Genomic DNA, 25,069 nt, shown 5'->3' on the forward strand with positions numbered 1-25,069 from the left:
TTCTAGCAACATAAATTACACATTTAATTTCTTGACTACCTCTTGCACTTTTGAAGGCCCTGGAGCACCAGGACAGTGGAAACGCCCACAAAATGACCCCACTTTGGAAAGCAAACACCCCAACCCATAAGCTAGGAGGCATTGAGTCTTTTGAACATGTCATTTTTCTCCACACGTTTTTGGAAAACGTGGAAAGAAAATGAAAACGTATTGTCCATTTATAAGATTTTTCTAACACATAGCAAAAATTGCACCCCAAAATACATTCTGCTACTCCTCCTGAGTATGGTGATACCACATGTGTGGAACTTTTCCACAACCTGGCCACATACATGGATAAGCACTGATGTGGCACGGATGAGCACTTTTGTGGCATGGATGTGGCACAGATGAGAACTGATGTGGCACGGACGAGCTCTGATGTGGCACGGACAAGCACTGCTGTGGCACGGATGAGGCACGGACGTGGCACGAAAGAGGAATTGACGTGGCACGGATGAGCATGAATGAGGCATTGACGTGGCACGGATGAGCATGAATGAGGCATTGACGTGGCACGGATGAGCATGAATGAGGCATTGACGTGGCACGGATGAGCATGTCTGGTTACGGATGTGGCATGGACGAGGCACGGACGAGTACTGATATGGCATGGACGTGGCATGGATGAGCATGTCTGGTTATGGCTGAGCATGTCTGGTTACATGTCTGGGGACGGCTGAGCACGTCTGCTTACATGTCTGGGGACGGCTGAGCACGTCTGGTTACATGTCTGGGGACGGCTGAGCACGTCTGGTTACATGTCTGGGGACGGCTGAGCACGTCTGGTTACATGTCTGGGGACGGCTGAGCACGTCTGGTTACATGTCTGGGGACGGCTGAGCACGTCTGGTTACATGTCTGGGGACGGCTGAGCACGTCTGGTTACATGTCTGGGGACGGCTGAGCACGTCTGGTTACATGTCTGGGGACGGCTGAGCACGTCTGGTTACATGTCTGGGGACGGCTGAGCACGTCTGGTTACATGTCTGGGGACGGCTGAGCATGTCTGGTTACATGTCTGGGGACGGCTGAGCACGTCTGGTTACATGTCTGGGGACGGCTGAGCACGTCTGGTTACATGTCTGGGGACGGCTGAGCACGTCTGGTTACATGTCTGGGGACGGCTGAGCACGTCTGGTTACATGTCTGGGGACGGCTGAGCACGTCTGGTTACATGTCTGGGGACAGCTGAGCATGTCTGGGGACAGCTGAGCATGTCTGGGGACAGCTGAGCATGTCTGGTTACGGCTGAGCATGTCTGGTTACGGCTGAGCATGTCTGGTTACGGCTGAGCATGTCTGGTTACGGCTAAACATGGCCGAGCACGGCTGGGCACAGATGAGCATTGAATGAGCCAAAAGGGGCACAGATCAGCACTGTGGGCACTTCACATCCAGCCCACAAGCGCTGCTGCACCAGACTCCCTCCTCTCCTCACACACCGTACCGATCGGTGCGAGGAGAGGGAGGAGCTGAACCGGACATGCGCCGACTTCTTTACAAGTGATCGCTCCGTCATTGGACGGAACAATCACGTGGTAAAGGGCAGCCGTCATCGGCCCTTTACACCGATCCGTGATGCGCCGGGTCCAGACGACCTGGCAATCACAGACAATTCTGTGTGCGTGCCCCAGGGGGTGCGCTTTCGGAAGGACGTCCATGGACGCCCTCCCAGAATTAGCCGACCGCACTGTAGCAGTCTTTGGGCTATGGCCGGTCGGCAAGTAGCTAAATCTTTAAGAAAATGAAAAGCTAAAGTTATTACCTGTTAACTTGATTTCCAGGAAGGCCTTATGAGAGAGTGGCTCCTCCCACCTAGCACAGGAAACACAAATCCACATTAATATAAAAGGACAGATACTATGCATGGTCCTTCAGTTATAACAAATAACCAAAGGACTATAACATACACTCCTAATAATCATCATTACAATTACATAATCATAGGGTGGGAACAGCGCCGTCCTGGAAGATTCCTGGAAAACAAGTTAACAGGTAATAACTTAGTTTTCCCAAGTCATCTTCCAGGAAGGCCTTATGAGAGCGACATCATAGAAATAATACCCGTTAGGGAGGGACTACTGCCTGTAGCACTTTTCTCTCAAAGGCCTGGTCGGTAGATGACAGAAGTTCCAGACAGTAGTGTCTTACGAAAGTCTTGAAACTCGACCAGGTGGCTGCTTTGCAGATCCGGATCGGGGTAGCGCCTGCTTTCTCCACCCAGGAGGTGGCCAAGGCTCTAGTGGAATGCGCATTGAGTTTTGGTGGCGCCTGCAGTCCTGCTATGGAATAGGCTTCCTCAATAGCGGACCTCATCCACCTAGCTATAGTTGCTTTTGAGGCTCCTTTTCCTTTCTTAGGACATGAGTACAGCACAAACAGATTTGGTACAGATCTTCATTCTTTAGTTTTTTCGATGTAGCACAAGAGGCATTTCCTGACATCCAATTTGTGAAAATTTTCTTCTTTTAAATTGCATGCTTGCCCGCAGAAAGACGGAATTACTATGTTCTGAGACCTGTGAAAAACAGGTGGACACTTTTGGTAGGAACTCTGGATCAATGGATAAAATGATTCTGTCGGGGAAAAATGAGGCAGTAAGCTTCAGCAATTGTAATTCACTTACCCAGGAGTTTTAGAGAGCTTTCTTCTAGAGGTTCAAATGGTTCTTTTATAAAACTCTGTAGTACTGACAATAAATCCCGGGGGGGGGGGGGGCTCCTTTGTTGAGGAGGTCTTTTCCTAAAGACTGCCTTGATGAACCTTTTTATCAAAGTGTTGTCTACCAATTTTGTATTTTTTAATAAATTCTTTATTTTTTACAGAAACAGTGTTCCAGTTACACAAGACAGCTCACAACTAAGACATAACATCTATTATAAATCTTGCCTATCTCATGGCTAATAAGGTTTACTATTACAAATACTGCTAGGCTACATTATCTTTAAATTATATAATAGTTCAGCAAACTTTTGCACTAAAGCACCACAGTTTAGTGTGGAATAAGAGAGAAGGGGAGGAAAAAAAAAAATATCCCCGAACGGGTTTGACCGTTTAACCCTCAATTTTCCAATACATAACCTCTGCGGGACAAGTTAGCGGGCCATTCACTGCTGAGAGGCTGGGAAGATCTGTTCCCTATAAATAAAATAAGGAGTCCAGATTTTCCGATATTTCTCATCTTGCTCTTTCAGTGTCATAGTAAGATTTTTCATTTGTTAGATTTCTATTATCCTGGCAAACCAGTGTGACCTAGTTGGAAGGGTGGTACTCTTCCACAATGCTAGGATACACTCCTTCGCTGTGGTAAGCAGATGTTTTAGAAGTGCGTTTTTATATTTTTCAATAGATAAGGGCAGTGGTCATCAACCCTGTACTCAGGGGCCCACTAACTGGCCAGGTTTTAGGTATTACCTTGGGGAGATGCAGACTAGAATACTGCAATCACTGAGCAGCAAATTATATCACCTGTGATGTATTTCAGTTATCTTGCAAACCTGGCCTGTTAGTGGGCCCCGAGGACAGGGTTGATGACCACTGGATAAGGGGGTGTCATGTAATAGGAAAGCTGATGGATTTTCTTCAAGAGACACACCTGTGATTGTTTTAACAATTTCAGCAACCATCGTCTAGAACTCTTTCAGCCCTGGACATTCCCAAAAAATGTGTAACATAGTACCCTCAGATTCCTGGCATCGCCTACAGACATTTGATACCTGAGGATATATCTGATGTAATACTGCCAGTGTTCTGTACCATCTAAGGATTTTATACCCTCCTTCTTGATACCTATTCGCCAATGACGCCTTGTGAGAGAACAATAGAATCCTATCCTTCTAGGTAATGTCTGTAAGTAAGTACAAAAGTCTTGGCATCACGTTCATCTTCATGATATTGGTCCTACCAAACCATGTAAAAACCTCCTTGTCCCACCATTGAAAATCCAGTTTGAACTGTCGCGCCATCGGGGAAAAATTAAGTTCAAACACCCTATTTAATTTATTCGGTATCTTTGTCCCAAGATAACATATATGGGAATCTGTCCATTTAAAGTCGAATTGGTTAGCTATCTGGTGCTGAAGGGGCACGCTCAACTCCACCCCCATCGCCTCAGATTTACTATAGTTCACCTTAAAATTGGACAATGCATGATACATGCGTAACTCCAACAGTGGGGATGGGAGGGATATAACTGGGGAAGTTATAAAAAAAAAAAAATCAAATCATGCGCGTACGCGGCAAGTTTATGTTCCCCTCCTTTTGTTGAAATGCCCTGATATCTGAATTGGCGCAAATGGCTCTTAAAAGAGGTTCCAACGTGAGGATAAAGATAATAGGCGATAATGGACAGCCCTGGCGCATCCCATTACCTATGGGAAAAGGATCTAACATTATATTGTTAATCTTGACCCGAGCCAACGGGACAGAATATAAACTTGTAAACCAGCTTTGCATCCCTGCCCCCAAGCCTCTGTGTTGTAGCATAGCTTTTAACCAGTTAACGACTGCGCCATAGCCGAATGACGGCTACAGCGTGGCTCGATAACTCTGGGAAGGCATACATTGATGTCCTCCCAGAATCCCGCTCCCATGCACCCCCTGGGGAGTGCACCTGGGAATATTCGTGTCCGCCGGGTCCATCACGGATCACAGCGACCGTTTATCACATGATTGCTCCGTCAAATGACCGAGCGATCACTTGTAAACAAACCGGCGCCATGTCCGGCTCCTCTCCATGTGCCGATCGGTACAGTGTGAGCGAAGAGGGGAGAGATCGGGTGCAGCAGCGCTGTGGACAGGATCTGTAGTGCCCACAGCGCTGATATGTGTCCATTGCAGCCTCATCCAGCCATCCTTGCTCAGCCATCCATGATGTCATACTCATCCAGCAATCCATCCATGCTCAGCAATACTCATCCATCCATGCTCACCCATCCAACCATACTCAGCAAAACTCATTCATTCATGCTCAGCCAGCCATACTCAGCCGTACCCAGCCATACTCATTCATACTCAGTCATCCCATCCATACTCAGCCACCCCAATCCACGGCTCATCCATCCCCATTAATGCTCATCCATGCCACATCCATTCCACCACAGTGCCTCACAAAAGTGTAATAGGTAGTCAAATTAGATTTGACATGTATGCCCCTAGAACACCTGATGGTGCTCCCTGCATGTTGGGCCTCTCAATGTGGCCAGGCTGTGTAAAAGTCTCACACGTGTGGTATTGCCGTACTTAGGAGTAGGAGAATCTATTTTGGTGTGTAATTTTTGGTACATGCTATGTGTTAGAAATATTGTATAAATTGACAACTTTGTGTAAAAAAAAAAAAAAATGCATTTTCTTTACACATTTTCCAAAAACCTGTAGAAAATAATTATATGTTCCAAAGACTCATTATGCCTCATAGATTATATGTGCGTTGTTTTCTTTCCAAAAAGGGGTCATTTTTGGGGCGTTTCCATTGTCTTGGTGCTCCAGGGCCTTCAAAAGTGTAAGAGGTAATCAAGAACTTATGTGTGTAATTTATGCTCCAAGAATGCCTGATGGCGCTCCCTGCATGTTGGGCCTTTGTATGTGGCCACGGTGTGTAAGTCTCACATATGTGGTATCGCCATACTCAGGAGGTGTAGTAGAATGTGTTTTGGGGTGTAATTTGTGCTATGCATATGCTGTGTGTGAGAAATAACCTGCTAATATAACAATTTTGTAAAAAAGAAAGAAAAAAAAAATCTTGATTTTGCAAAGAATTGTGGAAGAAAATTATAACTTCAAAAAACTCCCCATGCCTCTTACTAAATACCTTGGAATGTCTACTTTCCAAAAAGGGGTTATTTGGGGAGTATTTGTACTGTCCTGGTTTGTTAGGGTCTCAAGAAATTAGATATGCCGTCAGTACATCAGGTGTGATCAATTTTCAATGATTGACACCATAGCTTGTAGACTCTATAACTTTCACAAAGACCAAATAATATGCACTTATTTGGGCTATTTTTACCAAAGATATGTAGCAGTATAAATTTTGGGCAAAATTTATGAAGAAAAATTACTAATTTGCAAAATATTATAACAGAAACGAAGAAAAATGCATTTTTTTACAGAATTTTTGGTCTTTTTTCTTTTATAGCGCAAAAAATTCATATAGGTACAGTGTTGCATGACTGAGCAATTGTCATTCAAAATGTGAGCACCGAAAGCTGAAAATTGGTCTCATTAGGAAGGGGGTTTAAGTGCCCAGTGGTTAAAAACGTCCAATCAACCCTATCAAATGCTTTCTCTGCATCCGCGGATATAAGCACTAAGGGTTTATGATGAATTTTATGAAAAGTGTATGGCGCTCAGGACCCGTTGCGTCAGCTCCAAAAAGGCATAAGATAAGCAATTTCACATTCACATTACAAGTCATTAATACATTAGCTTACATATGCTAAGAATTGACCCCAATGTCATCCTATATCCCATATAGCAAATCCCCAACTAGAAGTAATCTGCCATAGTGTTCAATCACCCATATGTCTCATCCCCCAACCCTTCACCTCTAGGCCCTATAGGATTAGCAGTCTCAGCCAAAAAAGCCGATACAGTAACAGCTGGCCAATTGTGTTACAATCTCCGCCATCCCAATCTAGTGATCAGTAATGGTATACTGAGAACTCCTACCAACCCAGTGAACAACAACATTGCAGGGTAACCCCCAAATCAGTGAACAATGGTGTGCAAAAACCTTTAACAGTTTACTCAGTTAAAAATAACAGTGTGCAATAGCCTCTAACAACCCAATTCATGAGCAACAACAATGTGCAATAACCCTAACAACCAAGTCAGAGAATGGTAACAATATGCAAAAAAAAAAAAAAAATATATAGATCTTTCTCCCCCCCCCCCCCCCCGCCTTTTTTGCCCCCTTTTCCTTCCCCCTTCAACCTCCTATCAGTGATAATGTGCTACAACCTCCAAACTCCCAATCAATGGGTGGTGATGGTGTGTATTAAAATTCTTACAGCCCAATCAGTGTGCAGTGATAGTATATACTACTCTCTAACATCCTGATCAGTAAACAGTGATACTGTGCAATATTCAATATATAACAAAACATTCAGTGAGTAGTAATTAGGTGCAAAAGAAAAAAAATGTTTCTAAGCCCCAATCTCCTGTAGTTTGCTTATTAACAGCTCCCCATATGATTATATAAAGCATGAATTTATAATAAAAAAAACATGAGGGGGTTAAAAAAAAAAAAAGAAGAAGAGGAACAGTTTAACCTAAAAGTCTCCAAAAGATGGTAAAGAGGGGACAGGCCAGGTATGGGATGATGAAAGGAGTCCTTGGTCTAGCTATGTGGATTATATCTCCCTATCTTCTGATGCTTGTTGGTCAGAGCGACTGCGTGGGCGTCCTGAGTGGGATCTCTCTCTCCACTGTAATCTCGACTGTTGTTGGGGATCCTGTTCCCCTAATGTTGGAAGATCTGTCCAGTTGGGAACTTCATTAGTCTCTGAGCCCAGGAAGTAGAATAAATCTGGCAGTTGAGCGGGATCATATAGGTTAAAACTGCGTTCATCCTTTGTAATGTACAATGACAATGGGTAACCCCATCGGTAAGTAGCTCCCCTGGAGCGCAGATGATCCAATATTGGTTTCAGCAAGCAACGTCTGTTCTTTGTCTGGCAGCACAAATCGGGGTACACTTGAATTTCCACCCCTTTGAAATCCATTGGTCCTTTCTGCCATGCTGCCCTGATTATATCCTCCCATATCCTAAGAAGTGTACCCGACACAAAATGTCTCGAGGGGTAGACTGGTCAGGGTTGCGAGCAGTGGGGACCCTATGCACCGGTCCAGTTCGATCAGGGTGTCCAGAGGGTTCTCCAATAACGGATTAAAAATAACAGTCACTGTATCTCTCAGACCGGACCCCGCAACTGCTTCCGGAATCCCCCTGATCGGAACATTATTCCTTCTACTTCTGTTTTCGGAGTCTTCTGCTTGTAATTGCAGCATAATCAATCTCTGATCAATTTCTGGTCCGTAGCAATGGTTTTAGAGCGGACCTCATCTATTTCTTCCCTCAAAGTACTCGTTAAGCTGACCAGCAGCTTCTGTATATCTTCTTTAGTGGGGAGAGCCTGAATAAGCTGTCGGATATCTAGCTCCACAGCTTGCGCCTGGGCATATGGGCTCAATGAGCATACCTGTGAGTCTGTGCAAGAAATCACCTGTATGGGTGTACAGGAGTCTAGCCCCGCTGTTTCAGATCCCGCAACGGTCGGTAGTGTAGAGACGTCCGACATTTGCTGGGAAAGCTCAGACCATGGCTGTAATGGCGCCATGTTAGAAATAGCGGGCCGTCTGACGTCTCTCCTTATCGTCAAATATCGGGTGATGCAAGAGTGGCTAGGAGTATAAGGCGCTCCTGTAGTCTTCCCCCGCCTCGGCATGGGCTATAAGGTTTTCAATATTGATGGTCTTCTGGAGGGTGCACCGCAATATCACTTTGCCAATTTCACGTCCAAATTGTTGGATAATGCCACTACCTGCACTTTAAGAGTGTGCAAGAGGGTACAAGACCTAAATCTGTACCGTCCTGTAAAAAAATCAGGTACGGCTGGGATTATAGACCCAAAGATCCTGCCTTTATCTTTCCGCCAGTAGCAGAATTTCTTCCAAATTTTGGAGAAAATTAGATTGGTGGACTTTTTTCTACTATCTAATATAGTACAAATTACTTTCTGAGACAGACCTTTATTCTTTAGCAATTGCTCCTCAGTAGCCAGGCGGTCAGAGAAAACCGGCCAGGTAGCAGATGAAACATTTCCCCTTGAACTAGTAAGTTCTCTCTTACTGGAAGTTTCCAGAAGTCTGTGATCGAGAGTTTCTGGAGTGCAGGAAACCATGCTCTTTGGCCAGAACGGAGCCTTTGCTTCTGTAAGACTTTCGGAATGAGCCTGAAGGGGGGGGGGATGCATACAATAGCTTCCCTGACCAGGGAATGCATCCAACCCTAAACTGCTCGGATCCCTGTGTATCGAGAAGAATTTTCCTACTTTTGAGTTTTTTGAGGAAGCAAAAAGGTCCATTTCTGGATAGCCCCAGTTTTCAGCAATTAGCATCATAATACATCCTGGTTCAGACTCCCCTCCCTCCGTATGTGTGATCTGCTCCCTGCTCAGAAAATCTGCTAATGAATGTAACTTCTCTTTGATGTGTATTGCTGCAAGGGAAAAAACATTCTCTGCCCAGGCAAATTTCTCTGAGGATTGCTGAGCATGTGCCTCCTTGTTTGTTGATATAGTATACTGCAGTGATATTGTCTGAAAGTATTAATACATGTTTTCCCTTTATGCCGCATGCAAAGTTGCTTAGGGCTTTCCAGATGGCTCTCAGTTCTCTTGCATTGGAAGACTTTTTGGCCCAGGACTGATCCCATTTTCCTTGTGCTGCCTGGTGGTCCATGTGAGCTCCCCAGCCCCATGCGCTTGGGTCTGTTGTAATTCTTAATGGGTCTACCTGCTTCCAGCAGTGTCCTAGCGACAGATTATTTTCTTGCAGATTGTTCAGTAATTGTTGGTGACCGTCCCATACTGACAACATGAACCCCTGAAGAGCTCTCATGCGAGTCTGGGCCCAAGTCACTGCCGGAATCGCAGCTGTCATCAGTCCCAATAACCTCATTATCTTACTGATGGATGCTGTGGGATTCCTCATGAGCCTGTCGGTTTCCCCCATTAGCGTTACTTTTTTTCTTTTGGTAAAAAGATTTTTGCCACTAGGGAAACCACTATGTACCCCAGGAAAGTAACTCTCTGTGCTGGGAGAAAATTAGATTTTTCTGTATTCAAAATCCACCCCAGCTCCTGAAGGTGATTTTTTGTTATGTTTAAAGACTTTTCCAATTCCGCTGACATTTTTGCAAATAAGAGTAGGTTGTCCAAATATGGTATTATCAAGATCTCTTCTGACCTTAAAGCCTGTAGCGCTTCCGCTAACACTTTTGTGAATATTCTCGGAGCTGATGCTAGTCCGAAAAGCAAATCGTTTAATTGGAAGTAAATTGTCAGCACATTGATTATCAGCACAGCCCCCATGAGAGGTGCCACAACAATGCCAATCAGTGCCCATCAGCTGCCAGTCAGTGCCCATCAGAAACGCCTGTCAGTGCCATAACAGTGCCAATCAGTAACACCTGTCAGTACCTCCTCATCAGTGCTGCCCATCAGTGCCATCTACTGGTATCCATCAGTGCTACCTATCAGTGCCCATCAATTCTACATATCAGTGCCACCTCATCAGTGCCCGTTAGTGAAGGAGAAAACTAAATTTTATTACAGAAACAAAGAAACAAAAAATTTCAGCCCTGCCACCTAGCATAAAGGCCTGGCAGATGAAAAAAGAAAAAACGGTGATCCTGTCTGGCCAGAGGAAACACAATAACACAGGGACCATGCATAGTACCGGTTCCTTTATACTAAATGTGGATTTGTGTTTCCTGTGCTTACTTAGGGATAGTATTGTATTTTCTGTGTCTCATCAGCATAAGGCTGGCTGATGTATAAAATACAGGTAGGGAGACCTCAGGATATTCTCCCAGGCTAAGTTACCCTAAAGAAAAAGTATCGTTCACTCTTTAAATAACTCAGGGGACCAAGTGCATGTAGCACTTTGTCCCATTCCAATTCGTACTGGTTGAACGGACCTGGTTGATCAGATCATGCTGCTAGCAAGGAGACAAATACTTAATGAGGGCTGATTGATAGAACCTGCCTTTAGGAGCAGGTGGTGCACCACTCTAGAGAGAGGCGCAGCCATGCAGCACACCAGGGGGAGGGGTCAGCTCCTTTTACAACACAAGCAAAAGATCAGTCAGCCCTGCATTAATCATATAATTGTTCTTTTTTTTTCCCCTTTTCCACCAATTCTCATATTCTGTTGTCTCTCTTATTGATTTCCCATTTCCCCATGGTCATTCACTTTTTTCTATTTTGTTATACTGATTAACTATGATTATTTTGGATTATATATACATATATATTTCATTTATTATTATTCTTTTATTTTTCTTCCTGTTTTTTTTATTTATTTATTTCAGGTACTTATATAGCGCCGTTAATTTACGCAGCGCTTTACATATTCATTGTACATTCACATCAGTCCCTACCCTCAAGGAGCTTACAATCTAAGGTCCCTCACTCACATTCATACATACTAGGGACAATTTAGACAGAATCCAATTAACCTACCAGCATGTCTTTGGAGTGTGGGAGGAAACCGGAGTACCGGAGGAAACCCACGCAGGCACAGGGAGAACATGCAAACTCCAGGCAGGTAGTGTCGTGGTTGGGATTCGAACCAGCGACCCTTCTTACTGCTAGGTGAGAGTGCTACCCACTAGACCACTGTGCCGCCCTATTTTTGTGGTTTGCCTGTTGAGAACAATTTTAACCCTCCTCGCTTTCTGGTTTCATAGTTTCAATTTGACAATTAAGTTAATTGGAAATCTCTGTGACCAATGAAGGTTTTGTACAGCACTGTTTGTACAGAACTATTGTGAACAAGGCCACTATGGCTGAAACGCGTTAACATCTGCAGTATAAATTCATCTTTTATGGAGTTACAATAACAAATTTGGATGCTTTGAAGAGCATGTATGGCGTTGCCGATTGTCTATCCATTTACTTCATTTGCAGCTGAGCGGCCACACATCCTGCACCCGACAGCTCAAGAGGATCTCTACATAATCTGGGGTAGTAGCACCTTTTTTTTCTACTGAGGGAGACCTCTGGATATTCTCCCAGGCTAAGTTACCTTCACCACATGCTGACCGGCCCATAGCCGAAAGACGGCTACAGCGCTGTCAGCTTATTCTGGGTGGAGGTCCATGGACGTCCCCACAGAATCGCGCGCCCCCAGGAACATCCGTGACCGACCCGGCGCACCACGGATCACAGTAAAGGGCCGCTAATAGCGGCCCTTTACTACGTGATCGCTCCGTCAAATGACGGAGCATCACTTGTAAACAAACCGGCGTAATTTCATGACGTCGGTTCCTCTCTCCCCTCACTGTACAGTGAGAGAAGAGAGAGGGAGAGATCGTTTGCAGCACTGTGGGCACTACAGATCCAGCCTACAGCGCTGCTCAGTGCCAATACTCTGCCAATTTCTTGGAATGTCTACTTTCCAAGAAATTTGGGGGGTATTTGTACTTTCCTGGCATGTTAGGGTCTCAAGAAATGATATAGGCCGTCAGTACTTCAGGTGTGATCAATTTTCAGAGATTGGCGCCAATGCTTGCGGACTCTATAACTTTCAAACCGACCAAATAATATACACCAATTTTGATTATTTTTACCAAAGATATGTAGAAGTATAAATTGTGGCCAAAATTTACGAAGAAAAATTACTAATTTGCTAAATTTTAACAGAAACAAATAAATTTTTTTTTTTTACAGAATTTTCAGTATTTTATGATTTATAGCGCAAAAAATAAAAAACCCAGCGGTGATTAAATACCACCAAAAGAAAGCTCTATTTGTGTGAAAAAAAGGACAAACATTTCATATGGGTACAGTGTTGCATGACTGAGTAATTTTCATTCAAAGTGTGAGAGCACCGAAAGCTGAAAATTGGTCTGGTTAGGAAGGGGGTTTAAGTGCCCAGTGGTCAAGTGGTTAAAGAAGAAGTATCGTTCACTCTTTAAAATCTTTAAATAATTCAGGGACCAAGTGCATGTACCACTTTGTCCCATTCCAATCCATCCTGGTTGAATGGACCTGCTTGATCAGACTACACGGCTAGCAAGGAGACAAATGCTTAATGAGGGTCGATTGATTGCAATCACCTTTAGCAACAGGTGATGAACTCCAGAGAAAGGCAGAGTGCAGCATAGTTGGTGAGGTTGAAAAAAGACACAGGTCCATCAAGTCCAACCTGTGTGTGTGCGCGTTTATGTCAGTATTAAATGATATATCCCTGTGTGTTAAGGTCGCTTAGGTGCCTATCTAATAGTTTTTTTAAATCATCTATGCTTCCTGCTGAACCCACTGCTTGTGGAAGAGAATTACACATTATACGCTCTTACAGTAAAGAACCCTCTACGCAGTTTAAGGTTAAACCACTTCTCTTCTAATTTAAGTGAATGGGCAGGGGAAGGGGTCAGCTCCATTTACAACACAAGCAAAAGATTTCTCAGCCCTGCGGGTCAGGGCAGTGTATGTTTACCAGTAGCCAGATCAAACAGCCCCTCAACGCATTTACTACTGAATTTGTAAATGAACAGTCAGTGCTGTGGGTGTGTTATCATTCTGCGGCTGCTAGAAATTATACACTGCAGATCTATCACACAGCCCTGCAGCACTGACTGTTCATTCCTGATAGTACACAATCAGTCAATGCTTCAGGGCTGTGTGGTAGACCCGCAGCTGCTGGGAAATATGCACTGTGCTATCAGATCTATCAAACAGCCCGGCAGCTCTGACTGATAATTTATTATTGAATTTGTAAATTAACAGTAAGTGCTGCAGGGTTGTTCACAATAGAAAACTTGGAGAGGGGGTGGCGACTATAGCATTGGCTGTTGCCCCACCCATAGGAACGCCTCTAAAAATTGGGCTTTAGCCAGGGTGGAGTTATAACAGCTCAAACAGAATTAAAAATGTGCTTTTAAATACACAAAGGGGCTAAGAATCAGAATGGGACTTGGTATCTGGGGGATTTAATAAACAATTTAATGAAAATGAAGTGATACTTCTTTAAATATAATCACATCAATTTGTAGTATAGTTGGTCTGATTTACAAACCTGCTTGATATACTCAGAGCATGCGTCCTTTATATCTATATATATCTCAAGATAATTTGTATCAGAAAGGTTTGCCACTGCCTCTCTCTTCTTCTGCACCAACCTAAACTTGGTAAGACTGGCAGAGGTGACCTTGCAAATTTACATGGCACTCAAGGGATTACCTTCCCTAAAATGTGACTGGATCATGTATGTTCATCCTAAGCCAAGGACTGCTAAGATAAGGCTTATACAGTGTGCCCAAGCTCAGACATACCGGCAATATGAAAGATACATACCTTCTCAAACTCCAGTTTAATAGGGGGAGTGAAGTGACTAGATACCCATTCAGCTGCCTCTCTTCCTATCTCCATGGCTTCACTCACAGTCTGCACTCCCAGTTTGCACATCACAGAGTCCGTGTCACCATAGATGACCTGAAGGGAAACACAGACATCAGTTATGGGAGTATCTCTCTTACTTTGGACCAGAGGCCTGACAAAGAAAAATCACAGAGCTCTCACCTTGGCATCTGCTTTGTACCCATTGGCAAGAGTATATTTTGATTCTACTAACTGCTTGGTCTTCTCAATCATCTGTCTCCCAAAGCCAGTGACACTCTACAAAGCAGATAAAAGGAAACCTCCATATTAAAAATACTGATTGAAATGTTGCTCTACAGTATGTCAAAAGCAAACAAAAAACACACACCCACACACCATATGCAGTACGTGCACATTTTCCCAAATTTACCTCTTCAAAGACCCTGCATCAACAGAAAAATACCCAAGGATTTGACAGAAATGCACTCAACTCCTAATTTCTGTGGACTAACACACAGCATTTCTGTGATTTTAAGGAAAAATGCACATGCAAAATTGCCCATACATAATGTTTACCTTTAATATTTAGAAATCTAAACTAGATGCAATCGTATATTAATCATACAGCTGCTGTATATATCAAGAACTACAAATAACTGGGTTCCCTGCACTTAGGAGAAATACGATAAAACATTTAGTGAATATATCTGAATAGTAATCATTACACAAAACACACTACACCTTACATGAAAACAATTTTTTTTTCTTTCTCTATGCATTTGGTCTATTTCTCTACTTCTCTATTAAAAAACAAAACAAAAAAAGGGTATTTTTAAAAACAAATTAAGGCTCTATACATAAAAAAAAATATATTGGTATACACAACAGTTAAAATGATACTAGTAAAATAGTTAGTTGCATATAAAAACTTCAAAACTCAGTCTTCGCTTTGATTATCCCTGGATATAAGATTTTAATGTTATACTTTTGGTTTAAACAACAGTAACACAAGCTGACTATTGTCAGCATTCCTTTCAATGACATATGGTTTGTTCCAACCCCTTTAACTTGTACTTTTGCTGGATATTTTGCACAGTTAAAGAAGTGAAAAAAAAAATAACAGATCTACTGGCAGATTTAGGAGAGAAAATGTTTTGCTGGGACGCAGAAAAACAAAAATGCCTGTGCTAATACTAGTGACAGACTGCAGCATGTAATTGTTTATTTTGCCCGTATTTTTACTTTAATGCACTTTTTTCACTCTGCTGCCAGCCATGATTTTCTAACATTGCTTAAAAAGTTTAAATTGTTCTTACTTTCAACTGTGGCAAATGGCACTCTTCGGATTCCAATTAATAAAAGATTGGCTCCATCTAGTAGCCATAATGTGGTATATTCCTGACAGGAGTCATTTAGGAAAATGCCATATTATGGCCACAAGATGGAGCTGAAGATCATAGGAAATAAAAAAAAAAAAAATTTTTACAAATCACAGGAAATATTCTGACAAACTGTTGTAGGCCGTAGGCCAAGGGTGTTGCCTATCTGCAGTGAACACTTCAAGGAGATCAATTCACTGGCAGTACAATGTACAGAGAGGTCCAGGACTTGGCTGAGCAGCAGACTAGCTTAGCAGAAAGAAGTTTTAAGTATAGTATGTATTACTGTGTAATTAGCCATTTAGCTTTAAGAAATGTATACTGTTTAAATGACCAGACCTGAACAAAGCTGGCTTCTGCTCTCCATCCTCCTCCTAAGACAGTGCAAGTCAATTTACAAAAACAAACCCACATAGCAATGTTATCGCTTTGCTGATGTACACATGATACTTTTATCTAAAAACTTGTTACATAATACCTGTAAATAATGTAACAGAACTTCTCCATTCTAAAGATGTATATTTAAAAAGCAGCAACTAATTTTACAGAGACCCTACATTATTTGAAGGTTTTTAGTTTGAGTTCTAATTCTAATGCTGTGTACACATGAGCAGAATGTCTGACAGAAAAAAGTCCGACGGGAGCTTTTCATCGTATATTCCGATCGTGTGTATGCCCTATCTGACTTTTTACGTTGAAAATTCTGATGGACCTAGAAAGAGAACATGTTCTAAATTTTTCCGACAAAACCAATTCCTATCGGGAAAACCACTCGTCTGTATGCTGTTCCAAAGCAAGTATGAGACGGAAGCTATTGGCTACTGGCTATTGGACTTACGTTTTCTAGTCCCATCGTACGTGTTGTACGTCACCTCATTCTGGACAGTCAGAATTTGGTGTGACCGTGTGTATGCAAGACAGCTTGAGCAGAATTCTGTCGGAAAAACCTTCAGAGTTTATTCTGGCGGGAAAACCGGTCTTGTGTACAGGGCATTAGTATATCTATAGCCGGTACTGCTGGTATGGTAAAAAGGTTTTCCCCATTACAGAAGGGAAATCACCCTGACAGGGTTTTTAACCTTTACCTAAAAATGTAGATGTAGATACACATTAAGGACCCCAAGACACGAAGGGTAGTCTTATTTCATTTTTAAAAAACAAACAAACACCAGTCTCAGTAAAAAAGACAAAAAGACAAAAAAAAAAAAAAGAAGAAGAAAGGTTTATGTTGTTTAATTGGTTTTGAGTTATTCATCTGATGTACACATTTGGTGAATGGGACATTTACTGCTTTATAAATATGCCCCTATACATATTGTTCAAATGAAAAAAGACTTAACAGTTTAAAGCAAAGTTAATCATGTAAAAACCAAGATTTTTTTTATTTATTTTAATAAGCACACTTACCTGTCCCTGGTGCCCGCGATGTCGGCCGCCCCGTCCCTCGGCTCTTGGGTCCCGGCGCCGCCATTCGAACTAAGGGAAACAGGCAGTGGAGCCTTGCGGCTTCACTGCCCGTTTCCTACTTCGCATGCGCGAGTCTGTCTGTTTGTGAATGGGGCGCGCTGTGTTGTGGGACACACACAGTTCCCAGAACACAGTGCTCCCCATTCCCCAGAAGACCAGGCGAGGAGAAGACTGAAGATCACCGTGGTGTAGGAAGTGGCAGATTAGTACGATCTGCCTAGCAACAGCCATTTCTGGTAAGTTAAAAAAAAAATTTTTTTCATTTTTTTTCTCCAGATTTTTAGGAACATTTTGATGTATTTTTTTTTTTTATCTCAACCTGGTTGAGAAACCCTCTGCATTGGACTGGATCACCCCCAAATCACTGGGGAAGCGGAGCGGAACCAGACATACCTCTTATAGAGGTTACACTCAAGGTGGGTGTCTGCACAGAAACTGGCGCAGCAGCAGGGTCAGCCTGCAACATAGGTTGTACCGGGGAGGCCACAGTGCAGTGGGAGATTCCAGGTGAGCCGTGTGACTCAGGAGCATTTGTAACACCATGGCGAATTGATCTAAGCGGTGATCCAGTTCAGTCAATCTGGAAAAAATATTACCAACAAGTGGACTGACTGCATCTTCTGAATTCATGGCCTTCGCCTACTGTCAGAAACCATGAAATCAGACCGAGACAGAAGTACAGTTAGATCACACTTGTTTAATAAAAGTAAAAAGAACCAATATCTATTCTTGTAAAGAAAGAATCGAAATCAATTGTAGCGCTGAAAAACACATATGCAAATGGATACTGTGCACATGAAAGAAATGTCCCAATAATGACGTGTTATGGTGAAAAAAAGAAACAGTCCATAGTGGATATAAGTGATCCGTATGGTGGTTGGTTCAACTTTTCAACGGTCAGTACAGATGTCATCAAGATAAACGGAAAGATGGAATACGCTTACCGGACAAGTTGGATTCTACTGCCAGAAGCATAGAATCAGTAGGGCTTTATGCCACCAAGGGCAGAGGTGTGGAACGGTGGAGGCAAAGGTAGAGCCTCTGCTGGGCCTGGATGTCCCTCTTGGTCCACTGGAACAGGCTCCGGATGGATCCCAAACGAACGAGTGCTATCTCAATTCCTCAGGACATGTGAAGAAAAGAGGGATGCTTCCACATAGTATAATTTAGGGGTGTTTTTTATTTTTTGTTAAAAAAAACACAATAAATGGAACATAAAACGTGATCACGGGTACAAAGCAGTGTGTGGGGTAATAAAAACGCCCTACGCGTTTCGATCCAAAAGATCTTCAACAGGGGCATATGGGACCCTCATAACACTGCCTATATTTATAAAATGGTGTATGCAATCAAATAAAACACAAGACCAATGGGCTATCGACAATTGAACAACAATTAATCTTATTGGCCTAGTTGGAGGGTCATCTGATGGGGTGTGACCCACCTTCTCCTAACAGCCAATCTAGCTATTTGTGGCAAAAAATGTATGTAACACTCTGTCCCTTGAGGCAGGCATTCCCACCTAAATCTATTGTGATTGGTCCGGGTCACCATAGGAGTCGACACGCTAGGAGCCCGGAAGAGCAACAGGACTCTCGCATGTGACGCCGAAACCCGGAAATGTGCGGAGCGCACGTGGTGGTTGCCAAGCAACCATGCGCGCTGCGTCAAGAAAGCCCGCGAACCCGCACCACGTGTTCGCGCGGCCGTCATGTGACGCCAAAACCCAGAAATGTACGGAGCGCACGTGGTGGTTGCTAAGCAACCCTGCGCGCTGCGTCCAGAAAGCCGGCGAACACACACCACGTGTTCGCACGGCAGTCACGAGACGCCCAATTACCTTCCCCTGTGACGCACAACGTCGTTCACATGTGGGCGGTATATATGGGTCGCTGAGCAACACAAACACAGTGACGGAGATGGCCATAACAAAGTAGGCATGTCCGCACTGCGATCACCTGACTTTCTATAAATATCTCACATGACTGTGGATACAAATGGAGCACCTCCATGTGGTGAAAATAATAATTACATTCAGGAAACAAACTTAAACAAAAAACAAATGACACACACAAACCGGATTATATTTTTGTCATTTGTTTTTTAAGTTTGTTTCCTGAATGTAATTATTCTTTTCACCACATGGAGGTGCTCCATTTGTATCCACAGTCATGTGAGATATTTATAGAAAGTCAGGTGATCGCAGTGCGGACATGCCTACTTTGTTATGGCCATCTCCGTCACTGTGTTTGTGTTGCTCAGCGACCCATATATACCGCCCACATGTGAACGACGTTGTGCGTCACAGGGGAAGGCAATTGGGCGTCTCGTGACTGCCGTGCGAACACGTGGTGTGTGTTCGCCGGCTTTCTGGACGCAGCGCGCAGGGTTGCTTGGCAACCACCACGTGCGCTCCGCACATTTCCGGGTTTCGGCGTCACATGCGAGAGTCCTGTTGCTCTTCCGGGCTCCTAGCGTGTCGACTCCTATGGTGACCCGGACCAATCACAATAGATTTAGGTGGGAATGCCTGCCTCAAGGGACAGAGTGTCACATACATTTTTTGCCACAAATAGCTAGATTGGCTGTTAGGAGAAGGTGGGTCACACCCCATCAGATGACCCTCCAACTAGGCCAATAAGATTAATTGTTGTTCAATTGTCGATAGCCCATTGGTCTTGTGTTTTATTTGATTGCATACACCATTTTATAAATATAGGCAGTGTTATGAGGGTCCCATATGCCCCTGTTGAAGATCTTTTGGATCGAAACGCGTAGGGCGTTTTTATTACCCCACACACTGCTTTGTACCCGTGATCACGTTTTATGTTTCATTTATTGTGTTTTTTTAACAAAAAATAAAAAACACCCCTGAATTACACCATGTGGAAGCATCCCTCTTTTCTTCACATGTCCTGAGGAATTGAGATAGCACTCGTTCGTTTGGGATCCATCCGGAGCCTGTTCCAGTGGACCAAGAGGGACATCCAGGCCCAGCAAGAGGGATACCCAGGCCCAGCAGAGGCTCTACCTTTGCCTCCACCGTTCCACACCTCTGCCCTTGGTGGCATAAAGCCCTACTGATTCTATGCTTCTGGCAGTAGAATCCAACTTGTCCGGTAAGCGTATTCCATCTTTCCGTTTATCTTGATGACATCTGTACTGACCGTTGAAAAGTCGAACCAACCACCATACGGATCACTTATATCCACTATGGACTGTTTCTTTTTTTCACCATAACACGTCATTATTGGGACATTTCTTTCATGTGCACAGTATCCATTTGCATATGTGTTTTTCAGCGCTACAATTGATTTAGATTCTTTCTTTACATTTTTGTCACATGGTTTGTAGCAGCTTTATATATGTTTTTTAGGGTAGCGCATTAATCATTCCCCCTTTCTTTCAATATCTATTCTTAACCTAGATATTAAGATATTGGCCAAAATTCTTGCAACCTGACTTAATCCCTTAATAGGAACATTGATCCACGTAGACCAAATTGGATTTAACCCCTTCAGACAAGCTGGTGACAATATTCGCCAAGCTACACTTCTGACATATACAGCCCGCTCTCGTCGTATTCCCTACCTGTGTCAGAAACCATGAAATCAGACCGAGACAGAGCTACAATTAAATGACACTTGTTTAATAATAAAAGTAAAAAGAACAAAACGTAGTCAAAACATAGCCAGAGTTCAGTAACCGGAATGGATAGTCAGCCAAGCCAGACGTCATGGATCAAAGTAGTGGAACAGCAAGCAGGGTCTGGAGCTAGAAGGGATGTCAGCAAAGCCAGTCTTTAAACAGGAACGCAGGAGATGTTTCTTGTGATGTTGACCAAGGCGAAGGCAGAGTTCCTCTGGACTGGACGGCTTAAGTAGGCAGGACTGACAAGCAGGATATGAACAACAGCTGAGTAACTGTGGAGAGAGATGGGAGCTGGCAATTAGCCGACAGCTGAGCGGCCAGCTCAGAAAAGAAAGGGCTGAGTCCAGCCCTGACAACCTATTTCCTCTCGTTAGATATGCGAAAAGCTTTTGACTCGCTATCTTGGCCTTATCTACATACAATCCTCCAACGTTGGGGGTTCGGAAAGTGTTTCTTGCATTGGATTGATACTTCATATCAATACCCAAAAAGCTTATATATCTTACTTAGGATAGCATTCCGACGCCTTTAATATTGAGAGAGGTACCAGACAGGGATGCCCATTGTCCCCTCTCCTCTTTGCCCTAGCCATCGAACCCCTAGCACAACTCATGCAATCAAACCAAAACATCAAAGGCCTGGAACTTGGGGCCATCACCACAAATTATGCCTGTTTGCAGATGATGTCCTGATATTTCTACTTCGTCCCTGTTATCAGCACCACCTCTCATGGACATTCTCTCCACATTTGGACATTTATCGGGCCTATCAATACATTTTCCAAAATCTACAGCTCTAAACATCTCTTTACTACCTACTCTCCAAACTACATGATTCTCTCCCCGTTTGGTGGACTACACATATTTCCTATCTAGGTATTAATTTTACAGCAAATCCAACTGATCTTTACACAGTCAACTACCCACCTATGCTTACTCAACTTACTAAGCTCCTAGCAAATTGGTCTTCTTTACCACTGGCATGGATGGGTAGAATAACAGTGATCAAAATGTCTATCCTCCCTAAACTTTTATACCTCTTTAGAGTGCTACCCATAACAATCCCTTCACATTTTCTACGTATATTACAACGTAAAACCATTCAATTAATTTGGGCCAAACTCAAACCTCCTTTACCCAAATTAACTTTATATTCCCCCTGTATTCGAGGTGGTCTTAGTGTGCCAGATTTCACCAAATATAACTACGCAGTACAACTAGCACAATTATTCAAATATCATGCTACGAAGGAAACTCCACTATGGGTATCATTGGAGTCAGTCGACTGTGATCCCTTATCTATCACAAATTTACTATGGTTAACACAGCGGAAAAAAATCACAAATCCTATTACCAAACACAGCCTTTCCATCTGGAACAGATTGAAAACCAGATTTGTACTCCTATCCTAACAAATTTCCCTCCTCTCCTTCTTACGTAACCCCTCCTACCCAGCCTGGTCCTTTCCAAATTCTTTTTCAGCGTGGTCAGATGTAGGTTTGATTGGAGTTCATCCTTTTTTCAAATTCCAAAATATCATACCTTTCCCAGACTTATGCAAAACATTCTCTTCCATCCACAGAAACCTTTTGATATCTCCAATTTTTTTTGAAACACAAGAAACCCACTGACATACAAACCCCACACTTTATGGTCTTTTAAAATGCTTGCAAATCTGACCCCCAACAGACGTGGACTTATTTCTGCCATTTATGAACAATTACTCTCATGTAACCTCTTCTCCAACTTACACAACCAAATGGGAAACTGATAATCTTCAACCAAACGTACTAGATTGGACTCAAATCTGGCAAGCAACTAAATCAGCGACACCAAATATAGTGGCTCTTGAAACAAATAAAGGTACTAACCAGATGGCATCTGGTCCCATCCAGAATATCTAAATTTTTCTACCATGTTTAACATAACCTTAACACCCGATCCCACAGTAGCACTTCTAAACAGTAAATCACAAATCATAACACACTGTCAATTCAAATTACTACTTTTTATAACCATGGCAGCTAAACTATAGCAAAAGTGTGGAAATAAAACTCACTTTGCATAGTGTCAAACAAAGAGTTACAGAATCCATGATTCAAAAACTGAAGCAATCCTGCTAGACAAAGTTTCTAAATTTGAATCCTTATGGAGCACTTGGATTACACATTACTTACTCCCTGGTCTTTACTGCTCACTAATTCTTCCCTGAGAGTATGTGGTACCTGCCCCATTACCATGATTACCTTTACCTGATTCTCAAAACCATTGGTCCCCCTTGGCATTTCTATTCCCCCCCCCCCCGTGCACTATCCCCCCCACTTGGTTATTTCCATTTTATTTACCTAATCTACTGTGACAGATGTTTTGAATAGCTGGGATTCTTGACTTACACACCAGATCAGCCCAAAAGTAGGACCTTGGCCCTGGTATAGCCTAATTTATTCCCCTATTCTTTATAGGCTCACTCACCTCTATTCTCTTCATTGATGTCGTGTCATGTTTTTTGGTCAGGCAACGCACTGACACCTTTGCAGCCATTGTGCTATATGCTGGGTGTTCAGTGTACTCCTGTACCCTTAAGAAGGGGTGGCTCCCCTTCAGTCCACCTGCTCTCACCTATCAGAATGCATGTGCCTCCACTGTGGGGACACTTATAAGTTAGTGTTAAGTACCACAGATACCAGGGTGCCTTGACGAGGCTCTGTGGCTTACGCATGCATTTGCAAATGTGTGCAGACTAAAACCCTGCTTTTAACGCATAATGTTAGACAGGTTATTTGGTTTTCTGCAGGCTGGTTGGTAAGTTAAGCTTGTTTTTTTCCTTGGATTTAGCCTTGGCCTTGTTTGTTCTCTTCATTGATGACCTGATCATATTATTTAAATTAACTTAATTTTTCAATATTAACTATTGTCAAATAGCTGTCATGAAGCTACGATTACGACACTTCATATTATATAATCTTATCCTACAACCCAATATGTTAACTATTTTCATTTACCTTTATAGGAGAAGCTTTCCTGAATGATTATGCCTTTTCCTACTGTATTATTGTACTGTTCCGTTAATGGAATGTCTATTCCTATTATATTACTGTACATGCTCTGTTAATGGAATTTTGTTGTAAATTATAAAATTCAATAAAATATTTGAAAAGGAAAAAATGTTGATGAGGGGAGTCAGTGATTGGTGGTGGGGGAGTGTTTTTCAGATGTTTAATCAGTGTTGTACCTCAGGCATGCTATGTCTGCTCAAAACATTTTACTAAAGTACAAAGGGCATATATAGCAGACATAGCATGCCTGAGGTACAACACTGATTAAACATCTGAAAAAATGTATTTTATTATAAGCAGCCAGTTAAAATAACCATAAAAACAGAGAACCAGCAATACAAACATTTACTATAAGCACAAGATAAATATAAACTGGAGTGAATGAAGGGCGCCAGATGGTGTTACTGACACCTGATGGCTAAATTTACCGCCGACAATGACACAATCACCCCCAGTCTGTGCTTTACATGATGACCTCAGCTGGTGTTTTCCAGCTCATCATTTTACAGAACATTAAAAAAATGTTAAGAACAGGAAGCCACCAGCAAAACCGGAAAGGCTTTCTGGTATTCCACACTACAGAAAGTTAAATCTGAGCCAGTGTGGGAGATCTGAAAACTGACAAGCAATGGATAGAACATCATTGCCATTGTGTAAGTGCAATAATCCAAAAAAGGCATATTTTTATGCAAATTACAGCATTGCAATAGGCATGTGCTGAGAAATTGTATATATAAAAGGGTAGCTTTTTGAAGAAGACCATGGTCTGTGCACTACAGGTCAGTACCGTTTTAACATTCTCTAGCACTTTGTTTGGAGTCAAAGTGAGACAGTATATGTTTCAATATAAAAGCTTATCGGACTTTCAAGGATGTGCAGACATGATACAACTGCATCAGGTATCTGCAATCCACAAACAGTGGAGAAGGAGGCACAATGCAGACACCTCCAAAACCAGCTTATCAGGGGTAAACAGTAGCAGTTAGATAACATTTTCACAATCCATTAAAATTCTAGTCCCCCTATAGGGCTCAGATGAAGGTATCCACTGCTGTGTATTAGTGCAACATAGATATAAAGACTGAGAGGGCCTGATGAGAAGAAGTCTGTGTTGGGGGGGGGGGGGGGGGGGGTCAATATTCACAAAGACCTAGACTGATGCAGACCTTGGTTCCCATCTTCCTCTGGCTTTACACTATAGACAGTGCTAGAAGTTGTAAGCACAGCACCTGTAAGCACAAGCAATACAATGTATTTTAAATGATAAGTTTATACTTAAACTCTGCACTCCAAAACCCCCAACATTCCTATCCCCCTCCTATAATACAGTTCCTGATGAAGTCCAGTAGTGACAAAATGTGTTGGTCAGGGCTG

At 42.8% G+C, this 25,069-nt stretch overlaps 1 protein-coding gene across 1 annotated transcript in view; it reads right to left on the bottom strand.

The window, feature by feature from the left end:
- POLD1 (DNA polymerase delta 1, catalytic subunit) overlaps positions 1–25,069 on the bottom strand; it is a 340,630-nt gene that overhangs the window by 149,735 nt on the left and 165,826 nt on the right. Inside the window, exons 18-19 of the mRNA XM_073602248.1 lie at positions 14,345–14,440; positions 14,120–14,257 (exon numbers count right to left, since the gene is read on the bottom strand). Of these exons, the coding sequence (XP_073458349.1) occupies positions 14,120–14,257; positions 14,345–14,440 (234 nt within the window). The remainder of the gene's footprint in view (positions 1–14,119; positions 14,258–14,344; positions 14,441–25,069) is intronic.

This window comes from Aquarana catesbeiana, linkage group LG10, assembly GCF_042186555.1.
Source record: "Aquarana catesbeiana isolate 2022-GZ linkage group LG10, ASM4218655v1, whole genome shotgun sequence".
Lineage (NCBI taxonomy): Eukaryota > Metazoa > Chordata > Amphibia > Anura > Ranidae > Aquarana > Aquarana catesbeiana.